We start from the raw sequence: 16,367 nt of genomic DNA on the forward strand, positions 1-16,367 counted from the left end.
CCTAATATACAGCACCTTTCAATTATATGGGAACATATGTAACCTTTCAAGTTTCCGTTCAGGTATGTACTCAACCCTTGAAACCAGCATCTATTACACATCTGCTGCATGTGCACAGAGTGCGTGAAACTGGAATGGTGAAACAAAAATATTATCATTCTTCAAATCATGCAGCCAGTGGTGAGAGAGATGTGTAAGTAGTTGTGATGTGCCATGGCCGCCCTGCAGCGGCAGTGTGTCTGCAGTATGTAGGACCGTGGGAGAAAAGCCCAGGTCAGCTTGAGGTCAGGAGAGAGTATACTGAAGAGGAAGCATCTGATCTGAGATTTAAATGCTAAGGCTCACCCCAGGTGGGAAGGGATGTTTCAGAGGACTGTGGGCTGGGGTGAGCACAGCACGTGTGGGAAAGTGACAACTGAAGTACAGCACTGTTGGAGTAAACTATGAGGAAGGTGTTAAGTAGGTTGGGGCCGTAGCCTAGTAGGAGGTCTGACTTTAAATTTTATTTTATGGAGCCATCAATGAATTTACAGAGGCATCAAAGAAATTTGAATAGTGAAGTGAAATGATTACAGTTAAAAAGATTATTTGGCAGTGCAGAGGATGATGGGAGGGTTTTGACCCCAGAGGAATGGATGTCAGAAAAGGCAGATCAAGTAAGAAATAATAGGACCCTAAGTTAGGTCAGTGGCAGTAGGGGGCAAAGGAAAAAATGAAGATAAGGATTTAGATTACAGAGTCACCAGGAGCCTTAGTGGCTGATTGCAAAAGAGAAAGGGGCGGGGGGGGGGGGGGGGAGAAAAAAAAGAGGGGGAATCTCCACCTTTTCGGTTTCTGGTTTGGGTAAGTGAAAAATATGCAACAGTTTGGGAAACATTAAAAGGGAAAGATCTCTAGGAGTGAGATAATGAACCTAAAGCTTTACGATGCTGCATTTGAGAACGTTTCTGGGAAACATTTGGGTGTGGCCAAAGGAAGACTACCCTATAAGGAGACTGGGAAGTGTCCAGAGACCAGGAGAGAGTGGTACTAAAAAAGTGGTTAAAGGGGGGGGGGGGAGTAATGGGGGAATAAGGACACATATGTAATACCTTAATCAATAAAGAAAATAAAAAAAATAAAAAAGTAATAAATAAATAAATAAATAAATAAAATTAAAAAAGAGTACTTGATCTGTATGTATATAACATAATTTACAGAAAAAAAAAGTGGTTAAAGGGAAGCTAGGCATCTCTCCCCTCCCACTCACCTCACTGAAGTTATCAGTGCTTACAGCTGTGTATTCCTTCCCTATTTTTCCCCAGCTTATACAACTGTATGTAAACACATCACACATTTCTACTGGTTTCATTTGTTTTTACCAACATAAAATTGTACCATACATATTACTTCGCAAATAACTTATTTCTTAAAAATAGACATTCCTTCAAGTCTTTAATTTTTCTATGCATGCATTTTTATAATTTTACATAAGTAGGATCATAGCATCCATGTTGGGATACTCTCAGCACAGGTTTTCCTCTCGCTTGTTTTCTTTCTGCCTCCTTCCTCTCCCTCTTTTTTTCTCTCTCCACCTCCACACCCCTGGTATAATTGTGTATCCTTCTGTGTTCTTCTCTGTGCTCTTGCTCTCTGGATCATACATATGCATATATACATATACATTCTCATAGTTTTAGTCATATCTTTTGCCCATTATACTTTTTTCATTTATCTTTGCTGGTCAATTTGTAGAGCTCTTTGCATATTTGTAGATATTAAATTATGTTAGTATTTGAAATCATGTTTTCAAATAAATTATTTTTTTGACTTCTGTGTGACAAAATGACATGCCAAGTCTTTTCTTGTTGCTATTGTTGGTGCTCTTGTTGCATAAGAAAGTCTATTAGTCCTGCCTGGCTGGCGTGGCTCAGTGGTTGAGCGTTGACCTATGAACCAGGAGGTCACGGTTCAATTTCCGGTCAGGGCACATGCCCGGGTTGCAGGCTGATCCCCAGTGTGGGGTGTGCAGGGGGCAGCCAATCAATGATTCTCTTTCATCACTGATGTTTCTATCTCTCCTTCTCTTTCTGAAATCAATAAAAAAATATTTTTGAAAAAGTCTATTCGTTCTGTTTTTAAAAGTCTATTAGTTCTTATAGCATCTGAGGTCCCCAGAGTGGTTTTGCCATATTATGAAGAGTAGCACATGGCGTTAGGTTGTACATGTAGCCTAGATTTTCCTTTAGGTTTGTATTCTCTTTTACACTAAAGTCTTTTGTTCATCTGGAATTTATTTTTGATGTGGTGCGGGAGTCCAACTTTCTCTTCCTCCAGATGGAAAGCTAGTTGTGTCAGTACCGTATGTTAAAATGCCATTCTTTTTTTCCAATACATTGAAATATTACAGTAACAAATACTGGGGCCTTTTCTAGAATCTGGTTCTCTATTCTTTCCATGGATATATTTTTCAATTTCTATGTCAAATACTATATCAATTTCATTCTAACAAATTCAGAGCATATTATTATCTGGTAATGGAAATTCTCCGTCCTCTTATTCCTCTTAGTTTTCATGTTTATTTTTGTTTGTTTGTTTTTTGTCAAATGAATTTTAAGATTATTGTATACAATCTTCTCTCCCACCCAAAATTTAGTATTTTAATTAAAATTGCATTAAATGTGTTTATTAACTACGGGAAAATGGACATTTAAATAATGTTAAGTCTTCCCTCTGCCAGGAAAATTGGTCAACCTATCTAAATGTTGTAGCCCTTGCATACTATCTGGCTTTCGCATACCTATATATATAGGCTGAATAGCACCATATACTTAGCTGTGAACTAAAGCCATCTGCTGAAGAAACAGGACCTCCTTAATGTTTTATATTATATTATAATATTATACTTCAGCTGGCTCTATGTTGGTTTTCATCTGTAGTGCAGTCAACATGTGATTTTTGTTAGCAATGCTTTTTCCCATCATCCTACCAGACTCTACACTAGGTTTTCAAACACATATGGCTACTCTCTTAAGGTGTAAGGTTGTTGCTGCTCTGGCTAGAGTAGTTACAAATTCAAATAGCATTTTATGTCACTGTAGGATCCACCTGATTCTGATATGTGACAAGTAATCTTCCTCTGACCTAGCCAAAATCCACTTAATTTCTTGGATTCTAATAATTTTGCAATATACTTTTCTAAAATTGGTTATTCTCCTTTGGTATCAAACCAGGAGGAAAAGCCTTAAGTGTGCATTGTCATTATATACTCATAGTGAGTTGGTTTTCTTTGGTATCTTGGATGAGGAATTGAGCAGGAAATGATCACTACAGGTTTTTTTTTAATTTTTAAATATATTTTTTATTGATTTCAGAGAAGAAGGGAGAGGCAGAGAGAGATAGAAACATCAATGATAAGAGAGAATCATTGGTTAGCTGCCTCCTGCACGCACCCCTCTGGAGATCGAGCCACAACCTGGGCATGTGCTCTTGACCGGAATCAAACCTGGGACCCTTCAGTCTGCAGGCTGTTGCTCTATCCACTGAGCCAAACCAGCTAGGGTGATCACTGCAGTTTTTGAGTAGAATGTTCACTGTGCAACTACTAGTGAACATCTACCCTTCAAAACCGAACATGGGACTGAAAGCAAGAGTACTACTGGGAGCGAATATACTTTGAAACATTTGAAAGTAATAAAGAGAATGATTATGATAGTTTATAAAACCCTGATGTTCCTGTCAGAATAGGACTGAACTGTTCTTTTCAGCAAGGCATTCATTTAATAATAATTGAGGATGTATTACTCAGTAGTAAGGTGCCCTTCCTTTAGCTGATAAATTTAAGACCAAATTAAAAGGAACTTATTGTCAACAATTTAAAAATTCTCATCTTTAAAGGTGCTTAAATACACCATGTTTTTTTAGATTTATTTTTTGTCTAACTTACCTTTCAAATTATGTTGATATTCGATGGTCTGTTGTAGCCCTTTTACCATATTATGAAGAGTAGCACATTCTAAAACATAAGAGATAAATTTATTTGAAGATTATTTGCTTTCATTTTGGAATCATTCTCTCGAAGTTGAAATACATAAAATGAAATACTGTTTGTGACAATGACCAGATCTTAATAAAGCTATTAGGCATCTCAAAGTAAATTATATAACAACCACTTTTTAATCACCCTTAAAGTCAATGCAGTTCAGGATTTAGTAAAGAATTCTCTAAGGCACAATAAATCCAGTAGGACAGGGAGCCACTCATGTACCTCAGCAAGACCTGCCCTAGAAGTGAGGCACACGTGGACTGCCTGGGGGACTTTGAGGAGCGCATCCATGCGAGTTTCCCACAAAAGAACATCCCAGGGACAGAGAGCCGAGGTACATCAAGTTTTGTTCAAAGATAGACAGCCAGAGCTGGTAAGGTGGCATTTGGGATGAGATACTGCTTTACTTCCTCCCTGTCCTCAGACCTGTCCTCTTAGTATTTTTATGCCTGAGTTCCAGGGCAAGGCAGTAGCAACTAAAGGAGTAAAAGCCCAACATGTTGAGTTACAGGGCATCAGCACTTTGGTGCCAGTGACTTCTCCACAGTGGGAGACAAAGCCTTGCAAGCATTAGTGCCCTGATGTGTGCATGAAGCTTCCAGTGTACTCTTGGGTACCACCAGCAACAGCTAAGCCTTTGATGGGTATCATTCCCACCATCCTCCATTTTTTCCTTCTCTTGCTATTTCCCAGTAAGGACGATGGTCAAATTACATGTGACAATACCTGCTTCACGTACGTTACCATGTTAGCTGCTACAATTAAAAAATTAAGGGGGCATAGGCTCTGCTATCAATTGTCTTTGTGTCTTTTAGAAGCATGAGCCCAGTGATTCATGCAATATGAGACCGCAGTACTCAGCAAATTGTAAACAGAGCCCTGAAACTGGAAGTATACCGCATATTTTTAAAATGTGCATTTCACAATTTGAACACAAGGTGGCTCTCCCAACACAGTTTTTTTAAACAAAGGAAACTGGCTCAATAAATTGTTCCTTGGAACATCCTTCATTATTTTAGAATAGATTTTAATTCTTGTTGCAAACATTTACGCAATTATCATTTCTAATAGACTTTATAATATAGTTTGAACAATACTATTGTCCTATTCAACTCTTAAAAACTAGAGTTCAGAATACTAAACTACTTCTTTTTTTTAAAAAAATAAATCTTTATTGTTCAGATTATTACAGGTGTTCCTCTTTTTTTCCCCCCATAGCTCCCCTCCACCTGATTCCCCACCCCACCCCATGCCTTTACCCCCTGCCACTGTCTTCATCCATAGGTGTAAGCTTTTTGTCCAATCTCTTCCCACACCCCTCACACCCCCTTTCCCCTGAGAATTGTCATTCCACTCCCTTCCTATGTCCCTGATTCTATTATATTCACCAGTCCATTCTGTTCTTCAGATTTTTTATTCACTTGATTTTTAGATTCACTTGTTGGTAGGTAGGTATTTGATGTCATTTTGTTGTTCATAATTTTTATCTTTACCTTTTTCTTCTTCCTCTTCTTAAAGAATACCCTTCAGCATTTCATGTAATCCTGGTTTGGTGGTGATGAACTCCTTTAGCTTTTTCTTGTCTGTGAAGCTCTTTATCTGACCTTCAACTCTGAATGATAGCTTTGCTGGGTAGAGTAATCTTGGTTGTAGGTTCTTGCTGTTCATCACTTTGAATATTTCTTGCCACTCCCGTCTGGCCTGCATAGTTTCTGCTGAGAAATCAGCTGACAGTCGAATGGGTACTCCCTTGTAGGTAACTAACCGTTTTTCTCTTGCTGCTTTCAAGATTCTCTCTTTGTCTTTTGCCCTTGGCATTTTAATTATGATGTGTCTTGGTGTAGTCCTCTTTGGATTCCTCTTGTATGGGGTTCTGTGTGCTTCCTGAACTTGTAAGTCTATTTCTTTCACCAGGTAGGGAAAGTTTTCTGTCATTATTTCTTCTAATAGGTTTTCAATATTTTGCTCTCTCTCTTCTTCGGGCAACCCAAAAATTCGGATGTTGGTATGCTTAAAGTTGTCCCAGAGGCTACTTACATTATCTTCATATTTTTGGATTCTTTTTTCTTTTTGTTTTTCTGTTTTTTTTTGTTTTTTTTTTTTCTCATATTTCAGATCTTTGGTTTGATTCTTGGGGTACGTTGATCCACAGTTGAGTTTCTGTATATTCTTTATTTTAGACAGTGTATGCTTAATTTCTGACTGGTCCTTTTCCATTTTTTTGGCATTCTCATTAAGGTCCTTGAAGGTCTCACTAAGCTCCTCAGAGGTCTCATCAAGTTTCTCAGCAGTTTTTAGAAGATTCTTGAGTAACCTTATAAATGTGGTTCTGAACTCTATGTCATCCAGTAGTTTGCTTTCCTCCATTTCTTTCATTTGTGACATGTTTTTTTGTCTCTGCATTTTGTTGTTTCCCTATGTTGATGGAGTGGCTTTGTGTGGTAGGTGACCTATAGGGGCCAGTAGCTCAGCCTCCCCAATCACCTGAGGTGGACGCCTTTGGTACACCCCTTTGTGGGCTGAGTGCAAAGTCTTGGTGTAGTTAAGCCTTGATTGCTGTTGGTACACTGGGAGGAATCGGCCTCCAGGCCAGTTGGCTGTGAGACCTGCTGTGTCTATAATGGAAGAACTGCTGCACTGGAGACACGCTTATGGTGCAGGACTTGTTTCAGTGGGGCTTTGGTGCTCACTGAGTCTGCCTCTTGAATGTGTCACTTACGGATGTGAGGAGTTGAAATCTGGTGTCTCACACTGACCACTAGGTACACTGGCTTCTGAATCTCCAATGGGGTGCAGGTCATCTACTGTCTGAGGCCACCCAGCAGGAGCTACAGCGAGAACTACAGTTTTCTCCTCTTTGCTTGGGGTTTGGAGGTTTTGGAGCTGTCTGACCCGCCTACAAGTTTGCTAGGTTAAGCTGCAATAGGGCAGGCCATTCATATACTAAAGCCGCTGCTTGGAGCTTGGGTGGGTTTGTAGATTGTGCGGGGCGGGATCCAGGGCGTCACTAGGCTAGGGCGTGGCAAACAGCGATGGCTGCCAGTTAGCCGGCTCTGCACCCCAGCACAGTAAACAATTATTCCTGCGCGCAGCTCTGCAAGCAAGCCTCCCTCACTTTCCGATCTGATGGCAGACAGTCCAGCTTCTCCCTGTAGGAGTTTGGGTCCCCCGCATCTCCCCAGAAACTGGAGTTCGGAGTAATCGGGAGCTTGTCTCTCTTCGGGTTGAAAAAAGCAGCGCTCCCAGTCGCCCGCTGCCAGCCCAATACACGCGCCTCCGTACCTCAGCTTTTCAGCGCTTGTGCACGTCTCAATGCTCTTTTCTCTTTCCTTCTAGTTGTAGAACTTCCACTCAGCCAGCTTTCCCGTGGTTCTGGGTGATAGACGTTTTGTCTTTTAGTTGTAGTTTTAAAATTGTTGTGCGAGGCCACAGTTTAGGTGTTTACCTACACCGCCATCTTGGATCCTCCTAAACTACTTCTTATCCTATATAGTTTAATCAACTTTTGAGCTCAAATTTAGGCTCTACCATTAACTAGTAATTTGCATATTAACACCTATTTCATTAAGCAGTTGGGAATGTTAAATACAATTATGAATGACAATAATTTTTATAGCACTTGGTCCTCAATACTAATATTATCTACCATCTTGAAATGGCAAAGAAATTCTTTATCTGGTGTCAAATGCGGAAAATAAAATATCAAGATCTCATTCTTTATTGTTGAACAAATTCAATTGTACATAGAGTTTGTTCTTCTCTAAGTGAATTAGCACACACTTGACTTATGTTGTCAATCTTACTAGTTCGTTTTCTTCTGTTGCGTATTATCTAGCCAAAAGGCCATTAGATTTAAAATGAGAACTGGATGTTTAAAAAGTGTTTAATTATATTTTCAAATATAAAATACACATGAAACACAAATATAGTGAAAAGTGACTATCTCTGCAATGCTGCCCCCAAACTAACCAGCTTCCCTCCCTGAAAGCAAGCCCTGCAGAGAAACGCCACCTCCTCAGTGCCCAGCCCTAGTGCAGGGAACCCAGGCTCCTGGGATGCACAGGTGAGGGTTGGGTGTAGCTGAGAGGGTGGCCATGGGAGCTGAGCGACACGTGGCGTGGGTGTGGGTGTCTCAGAACAGAGGGGAAAGCATCAGAGGGGACTGCCCGTTTTAACACTAAACTTTTTTTAAAAAATATTTATTTTGGAGTTATTGTGAGGCAGGAATTCAACTGTATTTTTCCCCATGATTTTGAAAGCCTGGATTGATTCTTGGATTTGCCATTTCTTAGCTGAGTGGACTCAGATAAATTATTTAACTTCTTTTATCTTATTTTTCTTCATTACTGATGTGGAGTAATAAAATCAGTCCTATCTGTCCTTTAGGGCTATATTAAGGATAAAATGATAGTCTAGAAAGTGCTGTGTGAATTTTAAATATTTTACAAATGCATGGTGCAATATTAATCACTGTTGTACCCAAAAGCACTCTCATGATATTAGTATTTCTCCAGGCAGCCAAGAACTAACCTTCTTTAAGTGAGGCCTCATTTGTTTGCATTCCTTTTAATAAACAGTTAGCTTTTTCCAACTGCATATTCAGTATGTTGTTCCTTCCAGCAGTTTCTACCATTTTCTGTAGAGAAAACAATAGATATCATAACCAAATCAATGCTGTTAATTTGATTTTCTTACCTAAGCATATAAAGACTAATGAAAATACAGACTTCTTAATGTCTGACATAACTTGAACTCCCTTCTTTCTAACCATTCAACCCTCAGTCCCATGGTTAACAATTCATGTGTGTTTCCCAAATACTTTATGATTATATAACTGAAGGGAAGGATTGTATTTTACTCTGCTCTGTACTATGTTGCACTTAGTACTATTCTCTTGAGATAATGTCATATAAGCACATACAGGTCTACCTCATTCTCTTAACAGCTGCACTGAGTTTCATCTATGCATATTCTGCAATTTATTTAAATAGTTCACTATTGAGGAAAATTTGTGTTGTTTCCATTTTTTTGCCCTTGCAGACAATAAATAAACATTCTTGAACATATCTCTCTGCTATCTTTGTGAATAGTGTAACAGCTGCCATATACCCATCAAACACCTTCAGAAATGATCAATTCATGACCACTCTCATATTGTCTATACCCACTTTCCTATTGTCTTCACTTCTGAATTTATCTCAAAGCAACTCCCTGACATTATTTTATTTCATCCATAAATATTACCATCTATATGTGTCTGTAAGAGATAAGACTCTTAAAAATACCATTATCACATCAAAAATGAACAATATTTCTTATTTAAAATGCTTAAGATATTTATAAAATAAGCGCCAAAAATTTTGCACCAATTCCTTTCCTTACATAAATAGTGCTAAATCTCTTTCTCTCTTACTTGGTAAGAATCACTTGGTTGAAAAAAAACCAAACACCTATGCTCTTTGTTTAAAAGCTCATAATAGTACCTCAAAATACTTACCATAATGAAAATTCTTTTATTATGACAGTATTACATTGTGCGGATGAAAAGCAGAAATAGAGAAAAATGATAAAACAGGAGAGAAAATAAAGGTAGGTGCTATTTCCTCTCCCCTTTCTGCTTCACAAACCAAATCTCCAAATCTTTAATTTATCCATCTATGTTTTCTCAACAGCTATCCCTACTCCGCTCCCAGGTAGAGGAAGGAAAAAAACCGAATGTTTGCTTGTGGATTTGGTCTATCATGAAACTTGTCCAGAGTTGGGGAGGGAGGACTTCAAGTGGGTCTGCTTTTACACAAAAGAGAAGGAAAGGGAAGAGATAGAATAGGAAAGACTAAAAAACCTTTTAGTCATAGTGGTAAGACACTGAGGACTGAGTCTACTTCAATTCTTACTAAATCATTCCTGAGTTTATGGACATCTTGGGCATTTAAGTAGGTATTTTCCCGTTAACTTTAGCAAAACTTTATCAATTATTTACTGCCTTGACCCAGAAACATTTTGATGCATTAGTACAAATGAGCCAAAACCATATATATTTTAAATACAGATTTTTAAGGGCTTACTTAGCAGAATACATTCCCATTGTCTTTACCCTGCTCATTTTGGGCTGTACATTTTTCTTTCTTTCCAGCTCCTTCCACTGGCAAAATCTGTTCCACTTTTCCCCTATACACTTTAACTGTTTGATATCTTTACATACCTTTTCTATCTGTGAGAAGTCATTTATAAGTTTGTCAAGATTCACACTGCTAATCTTTTTCACACATCCATCGCTGCTTTGATTCATGTCCAAATCAGTGCAGAGTAAATACTGTTAAAACAAATAACAAATAAAATCTAAAGCACTACAACAGTAGTCATAAATACTAACGTTTTTGTCCTCTACTTAGAGCACCTACTTGAGCTCCATTACACCCAGAATTTTTGTTGTGCCCATTAACAATAGCCAGTGCATTACGGCTTCTCCACTTCTCTCCAGCTCCACCCTCATTGAGTTTTCTCTAAAGAAATCTAACATTAGTGTACCTATATATACACATGTAAAAATTATTTGTCCCTACCATATAAAAATTAATAATGCCACTGTTCAGCATTCATTCCTTGCCATCAGTATGGCTGGACTTAAAATCTGATATATCATTAAATCTTTAAATATAGGTATTCTCAATTAGAGGTATTTAAAATACCTCTCATGCCACAAATATTTTTGCTGTATTTCCTGGTACTGTGGTTGCTGCTATGGACTGAATTGTGAACATCCCCCAAATCCATGTGTTGAAGTACTACTATATCTCAAAGTGACTGTGTTTGGAGATAGGGTCTTTAGGAAATAATTAAGGTTAAATGAGGTCATAAGGCCTTTATCCAATAGGATTATGGCCTTATGAGAAGAGGAAGACTAGGCATTCCTGTACACACTAAGAAAGGACTAACTTTGCAGTCCTGTCTCTACCATTCATTAAAAAAGAAGAAAAAGGAAGATTAAGAAGATTTAAAAAAAGGGAGAACTCTCCCCCTCTCTCTCTCCATGTGCTCACACAGAGGGAAGGTCATGTGAGCACTCTGCAAGAAGGTGGCCAACTGCACCTCAAGGAGAGAGCCCTCATGGGATACCAACACTGCTGGCAACGTAATTTTGGACTTCCACCCTTCAGAACTGTGAGAAAATAAATTTCTATAGTTTAAGCCACCCAGCACGTAGCATTTTGTTAGAGCACTATAGAGTAGATGAATACTCTTGTTTTCCACATTGTGTTTGGTAAACAAAGGACATCTGGAAATTAATATGCTCAAAGCAGTCATTCAGTGATACCATCCTCTTATTATTCTGTGTAAGGATAACCTTTGGTGTAGCCAGCTGGCTGATGCAGGGGAAGAATAAGAGTTTGTTTGGTCCTGTGGAACCAATCCTGGAAATGCAGGAAGGATGGAGAAAGGGACTTCTGCAAACCAGCCAGCACTTAGATGTGGGGGTGTGAGAGCATCTAGAAAAATCAAGATTAATACCATCTAAAAGTTTGAGACACTGTGTTTAGACTTTTCTCTGGCAAAGAGGAAGAAAATACAAATTTGAAATTCAGGCCTTCTAGACCGAGGAAGGAGCATGACGCGGGAAAGTGGCAGTGGCAACTAGTCCAGAGTAAAAGGTCGGTAAAACCCCTAAGGTAATTACTCAGTGTCATTTGGGGGGGGGGGGTAATTGTTGTTTAAAATGAGGTACACCAAAACACAGATATTTGCTTGATGATTTGGTCATTAAAAAGTTCCACGTCCTCTTCTTTTTTTTTTTTTTTTTTTTTAAATATATTTTATTGATTTTTTTACAGAGAGGAAGGAAGAGGGATAGTCAGAAACATCGATGAGAGAGAAACATCGATCAGCTGCCTCCTGCACACCTCCTACTGGGGATGTGCCCGCAACCAAGGTACATGCCCTTGACCGGAATCGAACCTGGGACCTTTCAGTCTGCAGGCCGACGCTCTATCCACTGAGCCAAACCGGTTTTGGCCACGTCCTCTTCTTTTTAAGATTATGTTACATGAACAACTATTAGTGTTTTTTTATTTTTATATTTTATTATTATTTTTTAAAAACATATTTTGATTTTTTACAGACAGAAAGGGAGAGGGATAGAGAGTTAGAAACATCGATGAGAGAGAAACATCCATCAGCTGCCTCCTGCACACTCCCTACTGGGTATGTGCCCGCAACCAAGGTACATGCCCTTGACTGGAATCGAACCCGGGACCTTTCAGTCTGCAGCCCGACGCTCTATCCACTGAGCCAAACCGGTTAGGGCTATTAGTGGTTTTTTAGATCTAAGAGAATTTTAGCTGTATATTTTCAATTTTTACTGAATTATTATCCCTGTATCACATATATGAGCAAAACTCTATATAAAATTCCTTAAATGGTTAAAACTTGGTCCTTCAGGCAGGACAATTATCGTAATAGCATCCCAAGATAAACACAGTAAAATTCCTCTTGGGGTAAAATGTAAAAATCATCACTATTTGATATGCTGTTATTATTTAATAGAACTATACGATAATTTGAAATAGCTAATGCATAATCCTCCCTCCTAACTTTGTTTTCTTTTTTGGCTCCAAACATCCTATCTAATAAAAGAGTAATATGCAAATTGACCATCACTCCAACACACAAGATGGCCGCCACAAGATGGCCGCCACAAGATGGCCGCCACAAGATGGCCGCCACAAGATGGCCGCCACAAGATGGCCGCCACAAGATGGCCAGCAGGGGAGGGCAGTTGGGAGGGACCAGGCCTGCAAGGGAGGGCAGTTAGGGATGACCAGGCCTGCAGGGGAGGGCAGTTAGGGGAAAACAGGCTGGCAGGGGAGCACTTAGGCATCAATCAGGCTGGCAGGGGAGTGGTTAGGGGGTGATCAGCTGGCAGGCAGAAGTGGTTAGGGGCAATCAGGAAGGCAGGCAGGCGAGCAGTTGGGAGACAGCAGTCCTGGATTGTGAGAGGGATGTCCTACTGCGGGTCCTAAATGGGCAGTCAGACATCCCTCGAGGGGTCCCAGATTGGAGAGGGTGCAGGCTGGGCTGAGGGACCCCACTCCTCCCCCGCACACTGGGCCTCTAGTTTTAAATAAAAAAGGGCTTTGCCTTAGAACACGGCTTCTGAGCTCATTGCATTTTCACTTGAGCTTCCTTTCCTTCCAGCTGCTCTCCTTAAGGAGCCCCCGGTCGTGTCCTCCCTGGAAAACCGCCCCTAATCTTAATCTTCACCAGCTGTCCCGCCCGCCTTCCTGCGGTCACTTCCAGGGGCCCCGCTGCCTCCTCCGCCGCCCAGCTCAGCTCCCCCATGGCCGGGGTCCCCCTGTCAGCCCCCCCCCACCCCACCGTGGCCGTGGTCCTCCTCCTCAGGGGCGGGGCGCCAGGCTCAGCACCCCCATGGACGGGGTCCTCCTGCCCAGGGACGGGGTGCAGGCGGCCCAGCGCCTTCACACTCTGGTTGTGTTCTTCAGGGCCCAGCTCCCCCCGCGGCCGCAGGTGCAGGTGGGTGGCGGTCCCGTTTCCTTCCTGGGCCCCGAGCTGCCTACCAGCTTCCATCCCGGCCCAGGCCTCTCTTCCCGGCCTGAAGGCAAGCTCGGGTTCCTGCCCCCCTTTCCCTCCTCAGCGCCCCCGTGAATTCCCTCAGCCCCGAGTCCGGGCTTCCGGCTCCCCCAACCCGCAGCCCCGCGTCCCTAGGAGCCCAACTCGCACGCACGCCGAGCACCGCAGGCGCACGGAAGCGCGGGGTCCAGGCCTCCTCCGCGGGGAGACTGCGGTGCAGAAGAGAATATCCGCGGGAAACACGGGGATTCGAACTGGCGCAGAGGCTCGGGAGTGTCGCCTGCTGCGGTCAGGGTTCCGCCTCTCCCTGCCCGCTCCGGAGCCGGAGCCGGTCCCACCCCGAATGCCCTCCCCGTCCCGGGAAGCCGGTCCCCCAACAAAGGGCCCGCCCTTCTCCTGGCCCCACAGTGCACCGCCCCAGCGCCCCGCCTCCAGCCTTCCGCCTGGGCCCTCACTCCCCTCAGCACCCAGTGTCTGCAGCCCAATAATTATTTCCCCAACCAAGCAATACATCGCCCTGGTTTAAGTTTTGAACAGTGAGTCAACACCATTGAATAAATAATAATCCTTACTTGTTCGAGTAACTTCTAAGTGTAGGCTCACAGTACCAGGTAGTCACGTGATGGAGATGAAGGGTGAGTATAAGGCAGTGCAACCCGCAGCCAGTCGATGGATATGGTCTTCCATCTACAGAGCTTTGTCTTGGTAGCTCAGAGGACATGAACTCTGTGTGCATTCACGGCCAGCTGTACCAACGGGGTGATGGTGGGTGAGTTCTTAATTATACGTGCCCCAGATTCTTTATCTGTAAAATAGACATCAATAATAATGCCTGCCTCATTGAGCTGATTAAATGAAATGACATTTTAAAAGTGCTAACTGCAGTTCCTGGTGTAAAGTAAGTGTTCAAAAATAGGAATTGTTATAATTCAAATTTTTTGTTCAATAACAGCTTGGAAGTGGATTATCCACTGCCAACGTTGCCCTATCTACTTATTTTTTGAGTGGGAGATTTATTTTTATTAATTAAAAAAAATGAAATCCAAAGTTGGGCAAGCATAAAAATGTGAACTAGAGGAGGGTAATCCATACTATTTTATTTGAAAGGTGGTATAGCATGGTGGCAAGAAAGCTAGATCAAAGGGGAACTGTGGGGTGGAGTCCTCTCTCTGCTGCCTACCAGTTAGTAAAACTGGGAAGGTTGATTCATCTTTTTTCACTTCTAAAATAAGTGGACTAAGTAACAGCTAAAATTTTAAGATTTTAAACTGGTCTGATGGTAAAAAATTGCTTATCAAAATGTTTGAAAATGCCATTTTTTTTCATATTCCTTACCTCATTAATTTCACAAAATACATATATATTTTAATTTTTAAAGATCTTTTAAGATCTCTCTCTCTCTCTCCACATATATATTAGAGGCCTGATGCACGAAATTCGTGCAAGAGTAGGCCTTCCTTCCCCCGGCTGCCAGCACCGGCTTCCCTCCGGCACCTGGGACCCGGGCTTCCCTTGCAGCCCCAGCTTTGTCTGGAAGGTCATCCGGAAGGATGTCTGGTCTAATTAGCATATTAAGCTTTTATTATTATAGATATATATACTAGAGGCCCAGTGCACAAAATTCGTGCAAGGGCCTTGGCCCTGCCCCCACCCACGTTGCCGGCTGGGGGCCTCTGCTGCCTTTGCCGCAGCCCCTGCCTGCTGTGGCTTTCTCTGGAAGGAAGGACATCTGGTCTAATTAGCATATTATGCTTTTATATAGATATGTGTGTGTGGAGACATATATGTATATATATGCTATAGCTCAAAGCCTAGCCAGGGGTGGGCAAACTTTTTGACTCGAGGGCCACATGGTTCTTAAACTGGACCAGAGGGCCGGAACAAAAGCATGGATGGAGTGTTTGTGTGAACTAATATAAATTCAAAGTAAAGGAGCGGAGGGGAGAGCAAGAGAACCCTCCGCTCTTTCGGCTCCGTGGGCCGGATAGAACAGCCAAACGGGCCGGATCCAGCCCGCGGGCCGTAGTTTGCCCACGGCTGGCCTAGACTTACCTACCTGGCAGGGTAACCTTTGTTTACCAAGCATTTCATTTTCTCTTTTCAGCTTCCCAAAATTTGCCTTCCTCCCCTTTGAAGCCCAAGAGCCCCATCCCTTTCCTTAGGCCCAGGATGGTATGTAAACCTAAATCTTCTGGCCCCTGAAGTGGGGCTCTTAAAAATCATAATTAAAATTGTTTTATTATTTTTTAAAAATATTTTTATTGATTTCAGAGAGGAAGAGAGAAGTAGAAACATCAATAATGAGAGAGAATCATTGATTAGCTGCCTCCTGCACAACCCTCCATTGGGAATTGAGCTCGCAACCTGGGCATGTGCCCTGACCAGGAATGGAACTGTGACCTCCTGGTTCATAGGTCCACACTCAACCACTGAGCCACGCTGGCCAGGCATTCTTTTTTAATCTGTTTTATGTCAATTTAATTCTTAGACCAGCCACAGAAACTAGAAGAGAAAAATTTTCCTCCTCTACAATATTCCCAGCCTAAAAACTGTTGTCTCTAGCACAGGTACCTTATTTATGAAAACTAAAATTCATTATAATGATTCATCTTCAAGTCAATAAATTATATTTCCGATACTGATCTAAAAGGAAATGGTCCATTATTTAGAGTCAGTAGGAATGCTAGTCAGAGAACAGTAGCATAATGAAACTAAGGATTATTAAACGTTACCCTGCTGTTGAACCCATTTCAGAACC

General features: G+C 41.5%; 1 protein-coding gene across 2 annotated transcripts in view; it reads right to left on the minus strand.

Annotated features, from left to right (window-relative positions):
- Positions 1-14,211, minus strand: part of CCDC152 (coiled-coil domain containing 152) — a 22,379-nt gene extending 8,168 nt beyond the window's left edge. Inside the window, exons 1-4 of one of the 2 annotated variants that reach the window (XM_080680863.1) lie at positions 14,182-14,211; positions 10,227-10,337; positions 8,555-8,660; positions 3,926-3,994 (exon numbers count right to left, since the gene is read on the minus strand). In XM_080680863.1, the coding sequence (XP_080536989.1) occupies positions 3,926-3,994; positions 8,555-8,660; positions 10,227-10,313 (262 nt within the window). In that variant the 5' untranslated portion in view covers positions 10,314-10,337; positions 14,182-14,211. Of the gene's footprint in view, positions 1-3,925; positions 3,995-8,554; positions 8,661-10,226; positions 10,338-13,763; positions 13,950-14,181 lie in introns of those variants that run through there. The other variant, XM_080680862.1, reaches the window with a different exon arrangement.
- Positions 14,212-16,367: the final 2,156 nt, after the last annotated feature.

This window comes from Plecotus auritus (assembly GCF_963455305.1).
Source record: "Plecotus auritus genome assembly, chromosome: 7".
In the NCBI taxonomy this organism is placed as follows: Eukaryota; Metazoa; Chordata; class Mammalia; order Chiroptera; family Vespertilionidae; genus Plecotus; species Plecotus auritus.